General features: G+C 38.9%; 3 protein-coding genes across 3 annotated transcripts; 2 read left to right on the top strand and 1 right to left on the bottom strand.

The window, feature by feature from the left end:
* Window positions 1-6,639: 6,639 nt before the first annotated feature.
* Window positions 6,640-8,823, top strand: LOC116289177 (COUP transcription factor 1-like). The gene is made up of 3 exons (XM_031696054.2): window positions 6,640-7,140; window positions 7,433-7,936; window positions 8,488-8,823. The coding sequence occupies exons 1-3, from the start codon at window positions 6,870-6,872 to the stop codon at window positions 8,778-8,780; spliced, it is 1,068 nt and encodes a 355-aa protein (XP_031551914.1). The 5' UTR covers window positions 6,640-6,869; the 3' UTR covers window positions 8,781-8,823.
* Window positions 8,824-9,373: 550 nt separating this feature from the next.
* On the top strand, window positions 9,374-10,618 carry LOC116289176 (melanocortin receptor 5-like). The gene has a single exon (XM_031696053.2). It carries the CDS (start codon window positions 9,374-9,376, stop codon window positions 10,361-10,363), a length of 990 nt encoding a protein of 329 aa, XP_031551913.1. The 3' UTR covers window positions 10,364-10,618.
* Window positions 10,619-11,252: 634 nt separating this feature from the next.
* On the bottom strand, window positions 11,253-23,073 carry LOC116289174 (exosome RNA helicase MTR4). The gene is made up of 29 exons (XM_089030303.1): window positions 22,619-23,073; window positions 22,394-22,460; window positions 22,216-22,278; window positions 21,678-21,790; window positions 21,501-21,561; window positions 21,314-21,427; window positions 21,178-21,210; window positions 21,037-21,094; window positions 20,746-20,969; window positions 20,121-20,220; window positions 19,916-20,047; window positions 18,834-19,024; window positions 18,648-18,749; window positions 18,454-18,579; window positions 17,869-18,019; window positions 17,674-17,786; window positions 17,525-17,584; window positions 17,319-17,387; window positions 16,568-16,696; window positions 16,370-16,480; window positions 16,200-16,292; window positions 16,022-16,117; window positions 15,851-15,948; window positions 15,135-15,200; window positions 14,926-15,031; window positions 14,797-14,853; window positions 14,535-14,697; window positions 12,835-12,939; window positions 11,253-12,697 (listed from the first exon to the last, which is right to left on the bottom strand). The coding sequence occupies exons 1-29, from the start codon at window positions 22,870-22,872 to the stop codon at window positions 12,645-12,647; spliced, it is 3,108 nt and encodes a 1,035-aa protein (XP_088886429.1). The 5' UTR covers window positions 22,873-23,073; the 3' UTR covers window positions 11,253-12,644.
* Between the last annotated feature and the right edge of the window lie 1,053 nt (window positions 23,074-24,126).

The raw sequence follows: 24,126 nt of genomic DNA, 5'->3' as shown, positions 1-24,126 counted from the left end.
AACTTCGAAAACACAGACTACGCCTTTAAGCTCTATGCGCAAGCACACCCCGCGGCATCGATGGGATTGAAAAAGCCCCAGTTCAAGAATTACTACCAGCCTTCTAAGAAACAAAAAGACAATGAGTTGGTCTTCGTGGGAGTCGCAGGGCTGGCCGGAGGCGTGGCTTTGGCGTATTTAGTCTAACGAAGGAAACTGTGTTTCCTGAAATATATGATTGTCTTTTTGGAAAGCGACAAGAATGACTTTACCACTTATTTGAATCCCCCCATCAAAGCCCATAAGGTTAGGCTGGTTAGTTGTTCTTTGTACAATTCTTGGTATAATTTAGTCAATGCCTTGGTCACCGTACTTAAGGCGCCTAACAAATATCAAGGCGAAATGCTACCCGATGGACATTACACGCCAATCACCCTTGCTAAGGAGCTCGCCAAGCGCGGTTATACTCTCACCACGGGATTGCCGCACGAAATGACCCTCAAACATAATATGCCAAACTATTCAGTAACTTTTGGAAAGTCTGACCCATTGGGATCTTTATTATGTGCCTCAGGCAAGACAATTACCGACACAGCCATACCTGTGAAATGGAAAGTCGCATCCTCTTACGAAGTCTATTGCGACTTGGTCCATAGTTACAACAATGGAGAAAAGTCTTCTCTTATGTCCAAGTTTCTACCCAAAGGTAATCCATTTGACCCAGTAGAATACACTCCCATTTCTTTGAGCTATGACTTGTCTAATTTGGTAGAAAGCATAAACATCACCATTAAAGTGGACGGAAAGACGGTGGATTTCAACGGAACGCAAGATCAATCTTGTTTTGGAATTCATATAATGGGCCGCGTAGAGGACAAACTTAAAAGGATTTACTATGGGCCTGAAGGCTATTGGAGAGAAGCGTCAGCTATCAAGAAACTCGCGGCCGCGGCCAGGGTATCAGAAGAAACGGCTAAGAACTGGCTAAGAAAACAAACCCTCTGGCAGGTTTATCTTCCCGTGCCTAAGTACGTTCCCAGGCCCAGCTTCACCGTAAATACCCCCAATGAAGTTCATCAGGCGGACTTGCTTTTCTTACCACATGACAAGGTGAGAAGAAAGACCTATAGGTACGCTTTGACCGTAGTTGATATCGCTAGCAGATACAAGGACGCCGAACCCATAACCAGCAAGGATTCTGGGGAAGTCGCAGAAGCCCTAGGTAGGATTTATAAGCGCGTCTTGAAATGGCCCAAGCTGCTGCAAGTGGATGCGGGGACAGAGTTCTTGGGCGTGGTTACTAAGACCCTGAAAGACCACGACACTAAGATTAGGAGAGCCGAAGCTGAGTACCACAGGGGTCAGAGCATTGTTGAAAGATTCAATAAGACCCTGGCCGAGCGTCTCTTTGGGTACCAGTATTGGAAAGAGCTGGAAGATCCGTCCAAACGCAACAGGGAATGGACTCAGAGGCTCCCCCAGGTCGTCGCGGCTTTGAACAACGAGGCGGCCAGGGCTACGGGAATGAAACCCAAGGATGCCATAAAAAATAAACACGTGGAACACAAGTCCTACGTCAGAAGTTCGAGGGCGGTCGGACTGAAGGAAACAAAGCTACCCCGCGACATAGTGGTCAGATACCTCTATCAGCCGGGGGAACTCGAAGGTGGCAGTAAGAGAGCCACGGATCCTAACTGGTCCCTGGAAACGTATGAGATCTCGAAGTCCGTCACCAAGGAAGGGCAACCCGTGTTGTATTACCTAGATGGCCCAAGTCGTGGATTTGTCAAGGAAGAACTGCTCATAGTCCCCAAAGACTCAGAGTAGTGCTGCTCCACGCGCCCGATTACACTCTAGGCATGTCAGTCTTACGTTGCCTCTGCAATGCCCGCGCTTGTTGTTGATACGATCCACGGAGAACTGCTGATCGTCATTTGGGTCAAACCTCCATAGTAGAGGTATGGTACACTTTGCGCAGCGGGCGCCTTTCTTATAGAAGTCGTCCACGCATAGGTCGAACGTCATATTTTTTTCTTCGTCGTGCCGCTTGTAGCGAAGGAGTTTCTTGGCAATGTTCTCCTTTGCTACGTCTTCCGGCGTGCGGTCGTAACGCAGTTGCGGCCCCCAGGCTCTTTTTAACTGTTTGGCGTACTCCACGCGGCTTACGGCGGTGTAGATAAGGTTGCTCCAACACAGCCGCTGGTCTATGATCCACAGCGTTTCTTTTATGGTAAGCCCCTGCGCGCTGTGGACTGTCATGCAGTAACCTAAGCGCCAGTCTGGATGGGAGGTTATTTTTTCCACCTTTTCTATAGGCACCCAGGCTTTATCATGCGTTACCGCATTTTGCAGTTGGATGTCGGTACCAGGTACCCAGACGTCGCGGCGCTGCATACGGGTGTCGTGGGGTTTGTAGCAAACAGGTACGGGATGCGTAGGGAAGCGCTCTCGGTGTATATTTAACAAATCCTTTTGTATGCGAGACTGTGCTGCGCGTTTGCTGCTCAGCACCAGATCCTTTGGATGCCACGTGTAAAGGAAGTCTTCGTAGGACTTCGCTCGTATGCGTTTGCGCAGCGTCTTGCATTGGTCGGCGTCACTAAGGCCCCGAAGTTCTGCTTTCAGGTTTCTTACTTGATCCTTGCTGCGGTAGTCGGTGTTAATTTCCTCCGCATGGTCTACGAAATCTTTCAGCCATTCGTGGGGCATCTCTCCAGCTATTGGAGGAGGCTGGCATGGATCTCCGGCGAATATTACTTGGCACTTTCCGCGGAGGAAGTCTACGAACTCCTGCAGGATTTCCAAAGGCACGGTGCAAATCTCATCCCAAAGTATCACCGGAGGTATGTCGTGGATAGCTTCAGGTACCCACTTTTGACCATTCCAACGGAAGAAGCTGTGGTAGGTCTGCGCGTCGTAACCCATTTCGCAGAGTTCTCTTTCCAAACGATGCGTTGGCGTTAGCACTTTTAAGGCCGGAAAGAGTTCTAACACACGCGTCGTCTTACCGCTGCCTCCCGTACCGTAAAGGTAAGAGAAGCGTTGGTAGGAAATGGGGTCGGCAACTGAAGGTAGAGGCTCTTTGGTAGGCGTCGTGGAACCGCGGGTGTGTTCTCCGTGGTATTCTACGCGGCCTCTCCAAGCTTTAATCTCCTCGTCTTTGACGCGCCACTGACCACTTTCTGCGAGTTCGTCGGCTGTATAGAATTCCTTCATCTTTTCCAACACGTGCGGTTTCACGTACAAGGAATCCGTGGCTACGCGGGGGATATCTTCTTTGTCAAACCGCAGGAGCATCGCGAGAAGGTTGATGTGCGCGTAGGCAAGCATGCTGGCACGCAGATGGTAATACTGCGGTCGATGATCTTGGTAGTAACACAAAGCATTCCATTTGCGTTCTTTTTGCTCGGCTTCTATGAAATAGTCCCACTTCTCCACGGACACCATCGTTCCTTGGTCATGGGCGCGCTTTATGAGGAAACTTAGTTCGCCGTCGTCCGTTATCAAACGCCGCTGCATATGTTTCTCGCCTTCTTTTGCGCCTTGGGTGAACTTTCCTATGACGATTCTGGCGGTTGGGTTGTGCTCCGGCAGCCATTTGGTAAAGGCGCTGTGGCAAAGTATGGCTTCATGCGCCGTGTAGGTAAGCAGCTTGCGCTCTTCGAAAAACTTCAGTAAAGGTACGGGTATCCATTCCTTTTCCTGTAAGTGCTTTCCATACCACGCGTAGATTATCGGATGCAAGTCTTTTGCGAGCTTCCAGCTGGTTAACCTGACGAATCCCGTTGCTGGCGCATCGTAGCAACCATCCAACGCAACGCGGAAGAACTGCGAGTCTGGATGTCCGTAGCGGTCATAGTATTCCTTACAGTCACCAAGGCCTTTGAAACTGGCGGGGTAGCAGTGCTTCATATCCAGCGACACGTATTCGTCTTCGTCGTATTCCATGTTCCATAGGCCTCCGTGGCCGTGTTCTACGCACGCTTTAGCTATGTCTCCGAACTCTTTCGGCGTGGGTTTCCAGCCGTTTCTCTTCTTGGCAGCCAGGAAGTCCAAGCTACGGGAGCTAAGCACTTCGTCTGAAAAGTCTTCTCCCAGGGTCTCACACGCGCTTTGAATGCGCTGATGTTCAACTTCGGGGCGGTAAAGAGTACCGTCTTGCGTCATAAACTGACTTCCTTCCGAATCCATTAGCCAAATAGAATTCTCGTGGATTAAGTCTGCAAGTGGCGACTCCTTGTAGACCTTGGTTTCTTTCTTTCGTGGGAACCTAAGTTCTCGCCACGCATGCCCGTTATGTTGGTAAATTACGATAGGCGCACCACGGCCGCCGTACTTATGCGTTCCGGAATAAATGAAGCCGTCTGTAATGTCTTTCACGTGGATTCGCCTTTCTAAGGCAGTTTCCAACTTCTTGATGTTGTCTATCGTTCCTCCAGCCTTACGAGTGGCATCTTCCCACTTCTTGATGGCTTCTCTTCTTTTCAACGTAAGCTTACCACCACGAGAGGAATCCTCAAAGAACTCCCTCACCAACTTACCCACGCAGTTACCGGGGTGCCGCATTGGTTTTAACTTTTTAACATCTGGCGTCTTCATCTCGTACGCACCGTAAATGACTACGGTAACCGGGTAGGCAACCTCGTAAAACAGCATGTCTATTCCTACCAGTGCTCCGGGACGCGTGTCCTTGTTTAAAACGAACAGGTCCTTTCTACCCGACGCCCGTATTGGATTACGCCCCCTTTCTATTATCCACTCGCCGTCTAAGTACTTTATGAATGTCAACTCCAAACGGTAGTCGCCTTCAGGCATCAAGCCGATTATCCTTTCTGCTCTTTCCTCGTTCATAGTTTCATCTCTATTTCCCTCCATAAATGTCGTGAAGGCAAAGTCGGCGTCCAAGTTGTCCAACGCGCGGGTTCTGAGCTTGCGCACAGTCTTGTTTTGAATGCTTTTGATGGTGTCCATCTATATCTAAGGAATATTTTAACCTCCGTTTGCGGTACAAAAATATCTGCCTACGGGTTGGGTACGGGTAAAGTGGACAAATCGGATATTTGCCTAAAAGTCCGTAGAGTTGGCTCGAATAATTCCCGAGGGGGCCCCCGTTACGTGGGGGCAGGTAATCCCCGGCGTATTCCGAACAGTAATCGCGAGTCCCCCTACCTGCTGCTTACACGATCATACATCCATCAAACCTTGGCCTGTCCAAAAACAGCAGCTGGTAGTATCAGATTAACGATGCCTCTTTTATTTTATTACTTTTTGCCACTGCAGTAAAAAAGCGTTACTGATAGATCTTTTGGACGTAGGACAAAAAGAAACAGTGGTCTTAGAGCTTGGATAATGGAGCGGAATGTTTTCAAAATTCCATAGAAAAAAGCTATTGTTTGCGAGCAATGTTGAAATGTACCATCACGTGATACTGAGGGTGCACGATGAACCAAAGCAAGTATGGCTAAAAATACTGATTTTATTTTTAAACATTTTGAAAGTGAAAACTTTCATTCGATGACCACAAACTAAGCTGATAAATATTTCCGCGCAGATACAGTTAAGTTGCTAAATGATCAATAAGCATGAAAAAGGGCGATTTCATTTTCAATAAACAATCTTAATCATATAGGATTAATTAACGAATAATGATTATAATTCATTTTAGAACGTTTTTCTACAGGGGAAAACAAACTTCTATATTACCTAATACTATGAACAAACCATTCCGCACCATTAACTATGGTTAGAGTATTGAGAAGCAAGTAAAGAGTATTCTGGTCACGTAGTACACTTCAGCGCATGTAATCAGGCGTGTATCCATAGACGTGAGACAATCTAAATTTGAGTTCTTAACGGATAGTAGCGCCAAGCTTTTCCTCATTATTCCATCAGTCTCAGCACTAATTCATCAAAACTAATATTCACAATCAACAGAAGTCTAAGTTGTTAGCCTTATTGTTATGCTGTTGTTATGCTAATGAAGGTATTCAAAACTGTACAACATTCCTTATTGGCTTATGTCATGTTAGAGGTAATAGTGAATGTCGTAAAAATATACAAATGAGACTCATTCACTTCGATCTTTAGGCACTCAAAATATCTACGGGATGAATGAACGTTTCGAATTTCAATATTACCTTTTGTTCTCTTTGTTTGACGTTTTATCATGCTTTTCTCTTTTGGTCATTTTTTACTCCCTGCATTTACGTTGTTTTGCTCAAAGTTTCTTTGAATGAGTCTCTTGCTGATTTAGTACCCGCAGTGATCCCCTGCAGCCATAGCTAGCAGGATTCGCTTTGTGTTCCAGTAAATGCGAAATAACTGCAATACATTAAAGTACGCGTGGCAAGAACAATGGATGGCAAATCCTAGCATTAGCAAAGCGGTACACACAAACAAGTGCTAAGGCGTAACCGAGAGAAAAGAATGACAATCGAGAACTTTCCAACCATCAAAACTTGTTTGAGTACTGAACTGATTGAAACAAGACGAAAAGACTATGCCCTTAGATATGATAAGTATTTACAGGGATATTCTCACGTTAACTACTTTACCACACGACCAAAAATAAAAACACAACTAGCCGAACTATAATACCAAGTATACAAGTAAATACCTTTCAAAGTTCACTTGAAAAATGTCTACTAAGCTGGTGGTTTACATAACTAGCTGTCGCAGTGTTAATTGGGCCTTACTTAATACACTTCACTAAGATATGAAATATTAATGGGAGATCTACAAAGGGCTTCAGGGGTCATAAATACCAAGACACCTCTTTTGCCTCGCTAGATTAGGGCATTTGGATCGGTCAGTGGAGGTGAAGGTAACACGATCTTTATTCCAGTGACAAAACTAGTTTGCTGACCAACCGCCAGATCTGTTGAAATATAATGTCTTCTTGGTCTCAAATGCACGAAGTATACTGGTATGATAATCCTGACAAGACTATAGATTGTGCAGTGTGTAGCGCTCCTTCCTCGGGCAGACATTACGGTGTTTTTACGTGCGAAGGTTGTAAATGCTTTTTCAACAGAACAGTTCGTTATAAGCTCACATATACTTGCGAGTCTTCCTCCAACTGTCGTGTTGATAAACTAAATCGTACACAATGTCAAGCCTGTCGTTTCAAGAAGTGCGTCAGTGTTGGAATGAGGAGAGAAGGTAATTAAGGGCCTAGGCATATTAGGGTTTTTCAAGACGAGAAATAACGAAATAAAAACATTTTTCACTACAAGTCTTAAAATCCTTTTATATGTTGACCCACAGCGAACTTCTGTTTTCTCCTATTCATACTTTTCCTTTTCGTTTCCTCGTTACAATTTTCTTTTTCTCGTTTCTTTTCAATCTCCCTACTCCAATCTCAGCTACTTATTTGTGGTAGTTTAGCTGGATTATTTTTGTTCAAGTGCTAACCAGTTGTTTTTAATTTTAATTTCATGTTATCTTTCGACAGCAATTCGAAGAGGAAGACCCACGAAGTACTCTTACATTTCTCGCTCGTCCAAATCCTTCACAACCCAGTACGATCTGATTGCTGTCCTAACTCAGCTGGAAAGAAGCATACGCCCTCCTCTTACAACGTTCTCTGCCTCCTCTTCCTCCAGTCCACTTCTACATGGGCCACCAAACTTTTACCACCAGATCTGTTCAGTATTCATGTCTACGTTAGACTGGGCTCGACAGGTACCGATGTTCGTAAATCTTGATGTTTGTGAGCAATACACAATACTTCGATCTAGATGGAGTGAGATGTTGATGATCAGTGCTGCCCAATACAAGCTTCAAGTGGAAACCATTTCATTGGCCTATGAAGTTGAAGCTAACCCGGCATTATGTAATGAGAGAAAAATGCAGCTCAACAGAAGCTTAGTGAGTTTTCGCGAAAGTATTTGGAAACTAAGAAACCTGGAAGAAGCTGAATACGCCTGCCTAAAGACCATACTACTGTTCTCACTAGGTAAACCTTTATTCTTTAGTCACTTTTTTATACTAACAAATGCATTTACTTACTAAAAATTGTTACCGTTGAATGAAAACAGTTGTCTAAAACAACAACAAGTTATGTTCACATAACATAGTTTTGTTAGATATCACCGCAACAGGCCAACCTTTACTAATGAAACAAATCTGGCGACATATGATTGAAACGTTTTGTTTTAGTTCCATCTCTCAATTTAACCTGCTTATTTGGACCAAATTGTATATACCCTATACACTCCCGAGGGTCAAATGTGAACAAGTGCTACCCGCTAGTATCAGCTATTATTATCCACTAGTATAATCCACATTATCCAATATACACGTGACGATCCAGCACATATATTCGTACTGAGATCGGGTCAGGGCCTGCATAGAGATAGATTTTCTAGTACAAAATTCTTAAAATGTCGAAAAATAGGATGAAACAGCCTCCTACGCACACGTCCTTAGTGTTCGTCACGTGACACACACTAAGAACGGCTGAAACTGAGAATATGACTAAACTGATCTATTTTTATCTCATGACAGATTCCTCGGAAGGTCCCTACGCTCAAGACTTTGACTCATTACAAGATATGGTTCTTTGTGCCCTTGACAGATATTGCAGGGCCCGATTTCCTGAGGAGCCCTCGAGGTATGGCAAAGTCCTCCTCAAACTCATGTCCCTTAAGAGCGTTATTGCCGAAGATATAGAGATCTTAATATTTTCAAAGATTTTCCCCCATACATCTGTTAGTAATATCATTAGAAATCATTTAGTTAATGAAAGTGCAACAAAAACAGAACCGGGACATTCTCCGCCAATGAAACAAACTGCATAGCCGAGAGAGTGGTGTATGATATAAAATATTCTAAAGTAGTAAAGTGGAGGGCATAATTATTGAAATATCTTTCCGTTCCTCATATATCAAAAACGTGTATAAACGTGTTAAATATCATACGTCTTGAGTGAATTTGAATAAAATATAGATTTAATCGCGAGTGCATGACTGTAAAGATTCTTTCGCCATTACAGTGAATTTGTCGCAATGAACCCTCTAGTGCCAAGTTCAAACATCTTTCATGCGCTGGCAAAACATCAAAAATCCTTAAACAGAAACTAGAAGACGAAAACAAGGGATTAGCCGGGAAAAATCATCGCCTTTTATCAGCTGTTTATCGCGTTTTGCATTTTTAATTTGTTTTTGGGGGGTTGAGAAGCATTTGTCAATAGGGTAATAAAGGATGTTAAAGATCACAGCTAACTGTTATCACCAGATGAATAGATTACTATTTTTTATCTTCATCACATCCATTCATTTTACGACCACTTGAAAATCCTCTAGAAATAATGCCTTATTGATATTTTCGTTCTAATATAATTAAAAGAAGGCAATTGGCAAACGACCCTTAGTCAGTCTGGAAGCAGTCTACGATGAATGGGACAACATCTGAGTTAAAAGGCGTAAATTACCTTATCTATGCTATTATACAATCGTTGGTGGCAGTACTAAGTGTTGTTACCAATGGATTGCTACTTGTTGTACTTTATAAAAACCCGAACAAGTCATTTCGAAAACCCTTTTCTGTTCTTATTATCGCTTTGGTGGCAACGGATTTTCTCAAGGGTCTTCTGGCTGATTCGATATCTGCTTGGATCAATTATCAATATGCTTTTGGAAGAAGCACTTGGCTTGTAGATGACTGGAACTTCTACACAGTCTTGGATTATGCTCTGGATAACGCTGCTACTCTTCTGGTCATTCTATTTGCAGCAGATCGTCTCGTCGCTCTGGTGTTTTCTCTTTATTACCGAAGTTCTGTGACTGCAAGAAAGACCTCAGCAGCAGTAGCAATTGTCTGGGTTTATTCACTTGCATTTAGCGGTGTTCAGTTTGCAGGAATGGAGGACACCAAATACGATTTGCTAGATGTTTTCCTTCACATCGTCATTCCCATGATAACAATGTTCATTATTCACACCACTATGTATTGCTTTTTGAAGAAAAAAAGAAAAGTTGAAAACGCCGCCTACGCCAATAGCAACCAAGAAACGCCAAGGTGGATCCAAAAAAACTTGACGATCGAAAGAAACTTTCGTTTCGTAGCAATTTTCATAACTCTTACTCTAACTATTTCACAACTTCCATATTTAAGTCTTGTTTTGTTGAAATGGAAATGCCAAGAATGTCTTGAGTCAGAATGGCTTGAAGAATACGAACTGTTCGCAGAATTTACTCTTTGTATAACGTCAGTTATCAACCCTATGTTGTACTGTTGGAGAGTAAAACAGTACAGGCGTTCACTCAAAGCACTAGTTACATGTAAAAATAAAGGCAACGACCATGATTCAAGTGTTCTTGACAGTGGTCCTGTGATAAATACTATAAACAGGATGGAACTGGTAACTATCCACCATGAATGATATGTGTGCTTGAAATCTTAAAGATTTGTACGAAATAAACATGTATGTGCTGTCCACGGCCATGTTTTTTTGTGTTTCCTGACTGGCGTTCGAGGACACTTTACCGTTCATTTCACCCCGAGGGGTTAGATGACCCTTAGACCTTAATAGTTTTTCTCTTAATTTGAACGGAAGATCATCATGACAATCACCCAACATGTTCAGATGTAGTAAAAAAGACAACCAGAAGAATATAAGAATTTTAATATACATGCATGAATGAAAATGGCACAAGTACAATGTTTCTATTTGAACGAAGAAGCGAAGTGAGGCGAAACTCCTGCTTTGAATATTTAGGGTGATAATGTATAATGTCTTCAATTACAAACGGCCAAATAAAAATCAAACTAAAAATAAAGTTAAGCAGTAGTTGACATTGAACTAAATGATTGAATACATGCAGTGTTGGGAAAATGTTTCATTCCCTTATACTGAACATGAAGGGCAACTTTAATTTAACTACTTCAATTCGTTGGTTTTTTAAATTTTCCATAGACCGATCTTAAATATAACATCAATTATCTTGGTGAAATCATTTAAAAAACGAGCATTCAAAAACCCAATAACTTACTCTTGTTTATTCAGACTCGTAGTTATGGCATGTAGTTGGCCAAAGATATGAAACAGAAATTGCCCAGAAAATGGTAGCAAGTTCGACAAATTTTGGCAAGTTGAAATAAGGGAAAGAAAAAGAAGTAAAAGGAAAATGTTTCCAATGAAAACCTGCTGTGTTTATTAATCAAATCTGAGATGCCGATAATATAACTAGATATGGTAAATGTATTGTCTTTAGGTGTTTTTTGCAGATATACATTTATCATGTCAACTTCAGTCAAGGTTAAAGCAGAGATTGAAATATGTTCGCTTTTTTTAATCTGTATATAAAAAAAAAAACGATCATTGAATACGGTTTTCACATGATATCCATACTAAATTATTTATCTATTCCCAGCCTACAGCTTCAACAGATAACACGTCCTTGGTCTCGATAATTTACAATATCATTCTCAAACTCATCTAATGATTGTATATTGTTCTTTTAGTTCGTTATTGAAATATGTAGTGTAATGTAACTGATCGGCTATCAAACCGGCCAGTAAACCTGTATAACACCTGAATACACTACCTGGTATATAATATTGATGAGATTTTACCATTACGAATCTTTCTTTTGATTGCCCCATAGTAAAGTAGCTCTTTTGTTAGATAAGGCTTTGTTTAATTGTTTTAAAGACCAATCAACTGTGATTTTAATTCTCTGTGTTGGTTTCTAAAGCAATCATTATGAAGAGCTCTCCTGTTCGAACAGACAGGTGTTGCTAATAGCTACTGCCTGATGAGAGGTAATATAAAGGAGTGAATGAATTAAAACCAGAATGAAACTGTCGTTTTATCAAACCCTCGTCCGAAGGAGACTTCATTCACTGATTATTCGAAAAAAGAACGGTTGAAAAGCTATATTTTAATTTTGTTGTCTTTTCCAAATAAAATACTACTATTATTACACCCAACACGATATATACAGCCATTCTCGTTAGAATAATATCATGATTGGAACATCTCTGTCCCTTCTCCACATGTCAAACCAATAAAACATGCTGTTCTTTTAAGAGGCGTTTACTTACTAAAATAGAAGGAATTATAGATATATCGGAAAAAACGTCTTAATATGGAGCAACGAAATACATATCATATAATAGTATACGTAAAATACATAGATCTTATTAAACATTTTAGGTTTGCTACATTTGTATTTGTATTTTTTAAATGAAAAAAAAAAAAAAGAGACAAAAAATGTTGAAAGGTGATTTTTTTGTTGGATAAATATTGGATCGAGTTTGACTTAAACGGGCATTTGCCCAACATTACACCAACATTTCTATTGTTATAAAGATGTTCGCATTCAGCCAACATTTGTTGGAAAACTAAACATGCGCATTTACAGTTTTTTTGAAAAAGTTGGGTCAAATTTTGGTCTCTTTTGTCATGCCGAATTTTCATAAGACAACAAATTTTGGTTAAATGAAGGGTCAAATCATGGGCAATTTTACTCGCTATCCTGTGGATCTTAACTACAGGTATCCCAACAACGACAACACTTTACTTGTTCTTAGACTGATTCTTGTCTTTCTTCTTATCAATCTCACTCCGTTCAATTCCTTTTCTTTCTAGAGGTAAAGACTTGCAGCAAACACGATATCTCGCTTGATCTCGATAATACCTGTATGAGGCAAAGACTCAGCTAGAGGTAAAGACTTGCAGCAAACACGATATCTCGCTTGATCTTGATAATACCTGCATGAGGAACAAAAGATATGGCTGTTAATCATATACTATTGTAGACTTTCTATAATTTAGTGACACTGTGTAGTGTATTAACTGGTATAGCATAGCAGAAAGGCTCGTTATTCAATAAGGAAAGAATCACGTACCTTCGGCGAATTTGTTTTCTAGTTCTGTGTTACCAATAGCTTTAGAAGCTTGACACATTTGCCGTAAAAGCTCCTCCAGTCTTCGCATACATCTTATTATACTGCCTATAAAACAGGAAGACCGGTTGAAAAATGTAAGTACATAAACCCAGAATAACACCAACATACATGCATACCTTCAAATACATCAGTCATAATATGTGCATGTATACCTTCAAATATATCAGTCATAATATGTGCATGCATACCTTCAAATATATCAGTCATTATATGTGCATGCATACCTTCAAATATATCAGTCATTATATGTGCATGTTATACCTTCAAATATATCAGTCATTATATGTGCATGCATACCTTCAACTATATCAGTCATAATATGTGCATGTTATACCTTCAAATATATCAGTCATTATGTGCATGTTATACCTTCAACTATATCAGTCATTATATGTGCAAGCATACCTTCAAATATATCAGTCATTATATGTTAATGTTATACCTTCAAATATATCAGTCATTATATGTGCACGCATACCTTCAAATATATCAGTCATTATATGTGCATGTTATACCTTCAAATATATCAGTCATTATATGTGCATGCATACCTTCAAATATATCAGTCATTATATGTGCATGTTATACCTTCAAATATATCAGTCATTATATGTGCACGCATACCTTCAAATATATCAGTCATTATATGTGCATGTTATACCTTCAAATATATCAGTCATAATATGTGCATGCATACCTTCAAATATATCTGTCATTATATGTGCATGTTATACCTTCAAATATATCAGTCATAATATGTGCACGCATACCTTCATATATATCAGTCATTATATGTGCATGTTATACCTTCAAATATATCAGTCATTATATGTGCATGCATACCTTCAAATATATCAGTCATAATATGTGCATGCATACCTTCAAATATATCAGTCATAATATGTACACGCATACCTTCAAATATATCAGTCATAATATGTGCATGCATACCTTCAAATATATCAGTCATTATATGTGCATGCATACCTTCAAATATATCAGTCATTATATGTGCATGCATACCTTCAAATATATCAGTCATTATATGTGCATGCATACCTTCATATATATCAGTCATAATATGTGCATGCATACCTTCAAATATATCAGTCATAATATGTGCATGCATACCTTCATATATATCAGTCATTATATGTGCATGTTATACCTTCATATATATCAGTCATTATATGTGCATGTTATACCTTCAAATATATCAGTCATTATATGTGCATGCATACCTTCAAATATATCAGTCATAATATGTGCATGCATACCTTCAAATATATCAGTCATAATATGTGCATGTTATACCTTCAAATATATCAGTCATAATATGTGCACGCATACCTTCAAATATATCAGTCATAATATGTGCATGCATACCTTCAAATATATCAGTCATAATATGTGCATGCATACCTTCATATATATCAGTCATTATATGTGCATGCATACCTTCAAATATATCAGTCACTATATGTGCATGCATACCTTCAAATATATCAGTCATTATATGTGCATGCATACCTTCAAATATATTAGTCATAATATGTGCATGCATACCTTCAAATATATCAGTCATAATATGTGCACGCATACCTTTAAATATATCAGTCATTATACACGTCCATGCATACCTTCAAATATATCAGTCATTTTACAGATCTGAGCAAAGGATGAGCCATTAGCCCAGGCAAAGACAACATCCATAATATGTGGTCTGAATGACTCAACGTATTCCTCAATATCCAAATCCATCTTGGCTTCTTGTGATACCTTGGCAATACGACGCGCTGATTCCTACATGTGTCAGACAGGGATGTATCCAGTGAGATATATAACCCTAACCCACAACCTGAATGTTAAAGTCCCATACAACCAACCAGATATCCAACCAACCTGCATCTGTCTTAGAGGTCCAGCCAACTCTTCTTTTAATTTGGGCAGTTCGTCACTCTAGTGTAAAAGTAAGTGATATATAGTTAAAGGATTTTTCAGCCTTAGTTAAATAGCATGATGGCACCATACCCGTTCTTCGCAGATGAAACAACTCAATAGCGCAACACTTTGTTCTGTAGTCAAGTCGTTAAAGACACCATTAAAGATCATCTCAGTTAAGAGAAGCTCATCACCACTGAAAAATAAACAACGAAAACACACATAGAAAAGGGCCAAAGGAGATGAGAATATAATAAGAGAGTAATAGAATGTCCAACTGTTCTAGGTATGCTTCACACCTGCTCAGTTCACATGCAACACGACCTTTAAGTTCAATGACGTCTGATGCAGTTGAATATCCTAATCTACATAATGAAGAGAAAAACATCATATTGAAGGTGTGTTGGTATTGCAAACAGAGGTCAATAGACCTTTTCAATTGTGTGTAATTTCTTGCCATTTAAAACCAAATGCCATTCCTTTTGAGAATGAGATTCTTTGTTCGAGTTGTATCCATATTCATGTGTCTCATGCACAGCCGTTAAACAAAGAAATGATACTCTAGGGAATGACATGTGGGCTTAAGTGGAAAAACATTACACCCAAACCAAAAATGTCTATAGTCATGGTTAAAATACCCATCTATGTTTTTTTGTTTATTTATGTATTTCGTCTTTTATGAGGTAAAACGTCAACTGACATTGAATTTTTTCAACATTTCAACTTTAAAACTCAATGACTTTTTAAAAGAAGCAAAAAATCAAAAATCGCTCATACCCTTTTGTAGTTTATCTTTTGCTTATTCACAAAGTGAATTTTTTTTGGCTATACGTGCAAACGCCATATCCATTAATTCACCTCTACTGAACGTGCCCGATTTGTGTTTAAGGCTTCTGCATTGTTTCAAATTAGAAAATCGCTATATAGTTTTATAGGGTTTTGTTAAACGTGTTGCGTAGAGAGAGTTTTAAATGTAACATACCCCTGAAGGTCTTCAGTAACCTTAATGAATTACCTTCTTAAGACTCGTTTTCGACACTTCAATTCATCCAACTGCAGTACAGTTTTAGCTTTTTTAAGTTCTTTTTTTGCTAGCTTGGTATCAGCAATAATCTAGATCAAAAAGAGAACCATAGTCACAATGTGAAAGTGTGGAAATAACCCAAACCCAGTAAGAATGCCATACCTTTGCCTTTTCTTCACACAGTGAATACAAGGAATCCAATGATGGATCTTTGTGCAACGGATGTGTGTACATACGGTGCTCTAGCATTTCAATTTTCTAAAATCAATAGAAACATACTGCTTTAGTAGACACCCTTGAGAACAGTGATTTCCCATTGTATACCAACTAATCATATTACCTTTATTATCTTCTTCAGTCCATCTTCTTTAATATTCATGTCTTCAATGGGATCTAACAGAGGCAAGCCATCAGGAAAACGCTTTATGACCTCCTGCATTCAAGATATGGTATTATTATAGAATCAAGTCAAGGGAGTATTCATTCAATCATTCTCATTAAAATACTCACCTGAACAGACTTGCCAACACTTTGTCTGCTGTCTAATGACCTCAGATCTTTAGGTATATACAAACGAACACTGCTGATTCTTTTAACCAAATTTAATAACACAGGCACAACCTGTCATTTACAAAGCAATTAAAGGATAAGTTGGTTCACGTTTTCTGCATGGTTATAAATGTTGTAGTCATACTGCATCTATCATACCTGCATTTCTCCCTTTTCCCCAACCCCACAGGGCTGTGGTATATCACCATCTGCAGATTTAATGGTCCTTGTAGAGCACTTGACAAGAACCTCAATCACAAACAATGTATCTCCAATTGACGCACCACTCTGAAAACAGTAACACACTCAGTGTACAGACAGCAGACAACAACTAGTATGACTCATATGCACCGCTCTGAAAACAGTAATACACACAGTGTACAGACAACAGACAACAACTAGTATGACTCATATGCATCACTCTGAAAACAGTAACACACTCAGTGTACAGACAACAGACAACAACTAGTATGACTCATATGCATCACTCTGAAAACAGTAACACACTCAGTGTACAGACAACAGACAACAATTAGTATGACTCATATGCATCACTCTGAAAACAGTAACACACTCAGTGTACAGACAACAGACAACAACTAGTATGACTCATATGCATCACTCTGAAAACAGTAACACACTCAGTGTACAGACAACAGACAACAACTAGTATGACTCATATGCATCACTCTGAAAACAGTAACACACTCAGCGTACAGACAGCAGACAACAACTAGTATGACTCATATGCATCACTCTGAAAACAGTAATACACACAGTGTACAGACAACAGACAACTAGTATGACTCATATGCATCACTCTGAAAACAGTAATACACACAGTGTACAGACAACAGACAACAACTAGTATGACTCATATGCATCAGTAAATTCAAAGGAAATACCTTACCTTTTGATTTGCTTTCTTTTGAAAATTAAGTACTACACCCCAACCAAAGTCTAGTTCTTTATTTTGAATCTACAAGACAAGAGAAAATGCTAAAATAATGCACATCACAATAGGAAATGTCACAAAGAAACACACACATACACTGTAAGGATAATGGATGTTATATATAGCTACAAATAAACACTAGTCATGGTTTGAATTATTACCTTAACAAGTCTTCCTGGCTGCATGAAGGGCAGACAGTATTTGGGTTGATGGATGAAAGTCTACAATACAAACATAAATTACTCATATTATTGTTCAATGTTCATTTCTATGATTCATAAATAAATATCACATACTTGTCAAGACTTACCAACATATCATCTGCCAATTTCTTTAGCTGCTGTCTTATCTTGTAATAAGCAGTTATTGATTCTTCATTAGGAATTTCAAACTCCTCTTGCTTTTTTTCCAATTTCTTTATTTCTGTAAAACAAGACATTAGTTTGTTAGGCATGCAATTGAATAAACATTCCACCAAAAAACCACTTCTAAAAGACATGCTTACTATCAACCATGTTAGGAATGGCAGCATAATTCTGGAACTGATAGAATGACTTCTCCAACATAATCTCTGGATTAATCTCTTCTACTCGCAGTAGGTTTAACACCATGTTGTATGTAAGATGAAAAGCACTGTTAAGAGGATCAGCTTGGCCCTGTTAACAAATCAATGTTGTAATGTGTAGTTCCAGAAATTATCCATACCCCCCCCCCCCCCCCCAAGAGGAAATCCTGAGGGGTCGAGGGGCCAGAGAAAAAACAAAATTATAGAGTTTGTATGCAAGAAAACTGGAATTTCTGGGGGTAAGGGGGGGGTAAGGGTCTCAAAACAAATTTATCTGCCATGGAGGGGGTATGTATAATTTCTGGAACTACACAATAATCAATATATACCATACAAACATCTATAGAGTATGGAAAATGTAACAGGATATTAAAATGGTTGGTCTATTGCATCATGCATTGTTTGCAACTGGATTTTTTCCATTAACTGAGAGTGGAAAACACACAATAATCAGGTGCTTGCTTTCATTAAAACAATCATGTAAAAGGGTAAGAGTTTCAAAACAGTGCTCACAGAATGGTTTACCTTCAACAGTCCTTTTCCAACATCAGGACCCATTTTTTCATCAATGATAAGAATAACGATACCTCTTTCGTCAAGCCCTCTGCGCCCTGCACGTCCACTCATCTGAATATACTCTCCTGATGTTATCTACCAAAGTGTCACAAGATTATTAGCATCTAGCAACTGCCAGTTTAATGACAGTATCTTTTACTTACAAATCTAAAATCTTTTCCATCAAACTTTCTTGAGCTTGAAAAGACAACTGTTCTTGCGGGCATATTAAGGCCAAGAGCAAATGTCTCAGTAGCAAAAAGCGCCTGTTTATATTAATGAAAACAGACAATCATGCATTACTATTCATATCAATAAGGACTTTTAGAATTTGAAGACAGAACACTGACCTTGATGAGTCCCTCAGAGAAAAGGATTTCAATTGTTTCCTTTAAGATTGGTAAAAGTCCAGAATGATGGATGCCAATGCCTCGCTTTAATAATGGAAGAACATGTTCAACTTGTGGCAGTTTTTTGTCCTCATCCGACAAGCAATCAATGGCATTATTAAAGACCTCATCAACCAAAGCTTTCTCCTGACCTTAAGGTTACAAAGGTAAGCATTCATTATTGCATGTTTGATTAAAGCCCTCCCGCTGAGTTGACATTCAGAACAAACTCAAGGCCAACCAATCAGAATTGAGGATTCAAGATGATATTTTGATTAGCATTTCCCATGATTCTGCCAAGAGAACCAGTGAAATACACATTTTTATTCTTTAAAAAGGCGACTTGCACTAAGAGGTCATGTGATCAAATTTGCTATTGTGGTTCATGGCAGGCTCAGGTGCTAAGCTTGAGTAAAATTCTTTTCATGGTAAATGGCCCCTTCATTCTTTTGTATCCATAGCTAGTCACTTTTGGAATACTTTGCCATCTAATGCCAGAAATGCTGTTACCGGCGTTTGCATTGCTATGCGGCCACCCCAGACAAAAATTGCGGCGTGCACTTTGCAATAGACTGCCATTAATCAAACATGTTGACGCCATTTACACGCGTGTGTGATTCAAGCACCAAAACTTCGGTTGATTGTTTATAAGTACTATGAGCCACACTCACCGGGCCTATCCGGGCTGATCCAAACGCATGTAAATGACGTCAACTTGTTTGATTGATGGCAGTCTATTGCAAAGTGCACGTCTCGATTTTTGTCTGGCGTGGCCGCGTAGCAATGCAAACGGTGGTAATGTCAACAGTTTTAAAAGTATCATACGCTAGTCCTTCGTTGGAGTCGTTCGACAAAGGACTAGTATCCGAAATGTCAATCTGTTTTTTTCATCTTGTCACGGTGTAAAATTTACCCTTTTATCATTACTGTTTCATTAGAAATGCTGACGCAGCTCACACTAGTTTTTAGCTAGTTATCTCTTCTGATCATAAAAAAGTTCATTTAGATAGATAGACAGACTGTCAAATATATTGCACACTTACTTGTATTAAAGTCTAGCTTAGACATTTGTAGTGCATAAGCTTCACATTCTTTTTTGCTAAAACTAAAGATAATGACAGGTTGAAAGTTTCTTTCCATGATCATCTTGACAATCTTAAAGGTATTTGATGGACCTGAAGTAGAAATAACGTGGCACCATGAGCAAGGAATACTGAGTGGCTGCCTAGGAAGCCAATGTGATTTTACCTTTTGTTCCTCCTCGTCTCCCTTTCATTGATCCTGGATCATTACTACCATCTCTAATAACGGCAATTGCTTTGTTAAAGTTCTCTTCACGAAAATCTCCCTAAAATAGAAATAACTTGATAAATACCTAGAAACCATCCCTGAATACATAACAATATCAGTTCACTAAAATGGCATAGAGGAACAGAACATTGTTTACTAAAGGAAAAAAACATTCTAGTTTGTTGTTTGAAGGTTGTTTTCAAAAACTCATAAAATTTCACTAAATAGTTCAATTTAAGTTGATGTGATTAGATTGTGAAAAAGAAGACTTTTCTTGCTTGCTTGAAAAGAAAAAGAAGATTTACATATTCATTGAACAATAATTTTGTAAGCAATAGGGAAATCCTGCTGAACATATGCACTGGAGGTTCTGAAAAACACTGTGAGAAATTGACAAACACAAGATCAATAATAATAATAATAATCTGGCATCTAGCACAAAGGGTTCCCAACTACAAGAATAGTGTTACTGTTGGTCTGGGGGCTTGCAGCAACTAACATCACCACTGCCAACTGAACAGCAGCTATTTTTAGTCCTGATTATACAATTAGAAAAGACAAGTCACTTTTTCTGATTTATTACCTTTTCATCAACAACCAAAAACAATCCATCTCCTCCTGCTGGATAGACATAATGTTGCAATGGAGTAGGACGAAAGTCTGTATAAACCACGTGACAAGGTTGTTTATGAAGATGAGTAATCCATTCAGCAAACTGCCGAGCATTAGGAATAGTAGCTGATAGGAAAACATAGTGAACATTGTCTGGAAGTAGAATGATTGTTTCTTCCCACACAACTCCACGCTCTGAAGACAAGAAAAAAATGTCAAGATACTGCAGCAAAAAGTATGTCAACAAAAATACAATACTCACCTTTGTCTCTCATGTAATGAATTTCATCAAAGACAACCCAAGCAACCTCCCTCATTACCTAAAGATTCAATCAGGTAGTATATCAATATCACTTCCTTATCAGACAGGAGTCTATATAAACTTCACATGAACATATAATACCTCAGAGCCTCTATACAACATGCTTCTCAAAATCTAAGTGAAAAACAAACACTTCAAATTAGAATTCTAAACAGAATTACAATTTCATTAAATTATTTTTTTTAACATGAATAAAATGAAAATGAGCATGAAGTACCTCAGTTGTCATAACAAGAGCACTTGCAGATGGGTTTATAGTAACATCTCCAGTCATTAACCCTACATCCTGGAACTCTTCATACAATTCACGGTATTTTTGGTTGCTCAGGGCCTATCATGATGTGACAAAAATTGGAAATTTATATTTTGAGCAAACTAAATATCTGATACTTTAAAATTAATACCTTTATAGGGGTAGTGTATATGACTCTCTGTTTGTTCTTCAGTGACATAGCAATGGCATACCTACAAAATATTTACTGATTAACAAAATACACCATCCTTCATTAAAAGCACTTCCTGTCATCATTGATTGTAAATAAAGAATACAGGCTGGATATAAAGTATGACAGTGTACTTACTCTGCAACAACAGTCTTTCCAGCAGAAGTGTGTGCTGACACTAAAACTGACTGGTTGTTTTCTAAACATTTTAGTGCTTCTTTTTGAAATGGATCCAGAATAAAAGGATATTCCTATATGAGAATATGTAGTGAATGACACGGTTAAAATATGTGAATCTGTGCACGTATGGATGCCAGACACCGTTTACGTAATTCAATAGAAACAACATTAGACCTCAAGTTACACAAAAGAATGAAGATAACAAAAAATACAATTGTTTTGCTGTACATGCAGAAGGCCCAAAAGTAATTCAGTCAATTTTCATTAATGCAAATGCACAAAGCCATGTCTAGCACTTGATTTCTTGAATGTGCAAGTGTAATTGTCCTAATGGTGGTATCATTATCTCTCTCCAATAGATATTTTGTTCAGTGTAACTCTTGAATTTACAAACATAATACTAACATAAAAGTGTGAAATTTGAAATATTAGGATTTGCAAGTGGCAGAGTGCATCATATTTAACAGAATACAGCATATAAAGAAACAATTCAAACCTTTGCTGGCTTGGAGTCCTTTTTCACTAGTGGAGTGTATTCAAATCCACGAGGATATGCAACCTGTAAAAAACAACACAAAAGATATTAATTGTATGTGTGTGTAAGTACACGTGTGCTCAACTGCATTGCAGTACATACATACAAACATGTATACATACATACGTACATCACATACCTCATGAGTACAAGCCTCAACTGTTTCTACAGTTGTCACATCCACTTGAGGAACAGCTTCAAGTAAGCTTTAAAAAAATCAACTACTAAGTTACAAGGGACTCATCCGACTATCCAACCACCCCCCCCCCCCCCCCCTCAAAGCTACAAACTATGAAGTCTGTAACGAGATAAAATAAAAAAGTTTAACAAAATGAAATGCAAGAATTCTGAATAATAAAACTACCTGTCTGTGTCTTCTAGTTTTATTTTCTTATTGGAGTTACTCGTGCTTGGCCTGGCTATGTCTTCTTCATCAAACAGTATTGTATCGGTTAGAACTTCCTTTACCTCTCGTTTATCGCCAGGTTGTGGTTTCCCTTCGGAAGAAGACGCTGTTAGGCTTTTCTCTCTTCCTAAAGCATTCTTTTTTAGTTTCTCTGGTTGGCCTTCCTGCTCAAAAACTGCGAAGATGTCTTGATCGTCTAAATCATCCGCCATATTTGGAAACGTGTTGAATTAATGGCCGTTAGAGCCTGGGTCACTTAGCTATTGAAATACCACAGGTAATCCATCACCGTTTGAAGAAACGGCTAAATTAAAAAAACGAGCGACATGAGTTATATAACGCGCGCTCTGAAAACCTATGAACTATCTCCCCACGGGCTGCATGGTTCATCTTTTCTTGAATATAGCTAGCTATAATATAAATCAATTAGACAACAGAAATTGATAAATAAACACAAAAGTATGCGACATCACTGATGCAGCACACTGCCTCCAAAGATATGATAGTTGAAAGTGTCGTGCTACCCTGCGAGCAGTCTCCTTTTAACTCTGCTCGCAGGGTAGTGTTGTGCATGCAGAGGGCTTCATTTTTACTTTGAAGGTGTCATCAATTAATTGAATCGGAACTTTTGTCGTAAATACCCGTCATCAATCAAACAAGAAAAGACTAATCCACCTCATTTACCTTTTTCCAAATTTTATTTTAGTCGTGATGATCAGATTGTATAATATAATAGACTTGTATGGAAAAGGGTAAAAGTGGGGCAAATAAGGTACATGAAAATGTAGTGGATAGAAAAGTGGGGCTATAGTCATAATAACCAAATAATAATCAAGGTTCCTGCTTTCATTAAAACAACCATGTATTGTAATTGGTAAGAATTTACGCATGCTAACCCTAACTCTATCCGGTCCCTGAAAGAAAGCTGCATTGACATTAAATGCTAGTGCGCACTACAGCAAAACCTCAAACATTACTGCCAGTCAATATTTAATAGTTAAAATTACATGCATTTGTTACGAATCAATCCACATGTTTGAGAATTTTTTTTATACTATCAAATAAATGTCTTTAATTCTCACATTCTGAATTGTTGGTGGCCTACATGCACACCGAGTTTAACAGCCTTTAAGACTCAGTTAAAATTGGTCTGCAAGCAGGGTAAATGGTTGGGAGTGCTTCTGGGGGGGGGGGGGGGGGGGATGGGGGGTACTCCCTATATTCGCTATACTGGTACTACTCTTCCCAGTAGACCATTACACCCCACGTTTCTTCAACCCCATCATGAGGAGCTTTCAAATCCGCCCACGGCTGAGAAAAATTGATCGTGTAATTGCATTTTGCGTACCACGTGATGAGCTTTTTGATGTACCATGTGATCAAAATTTGTTTACGCCAACAAATTTTTATCACGTGGTACATCCAAAAGCTCATCACGTGGTACGCAAAATGCGATCACGCGATCA

Source organism: Actinia tenebrosa, unplaced genomic scaffold (genome assembly GCF_029948245.1).
Source record: "Actinia tenebrosa isolate PJP-AT-01 unplaced genomic scaffold, QUT_ActTen_1.0 PGA_scaffold15__27_contigs__length_11533743, whole genome shotgun sequence".
In the NCBI taxonomy this organism is placed as follows: domain Eukaryota; kingdom Metazoa; phylum Cnidaria; class Anthozoa; order Actiniaria; family Actiniidae; genus Actinia; species Actinia tenebrosa.
The sequence above is the reverse complement of the archived record's forward strand: the minus strand, read 5'-3'. Positions and strand labels throughout refer to the sequence as shown.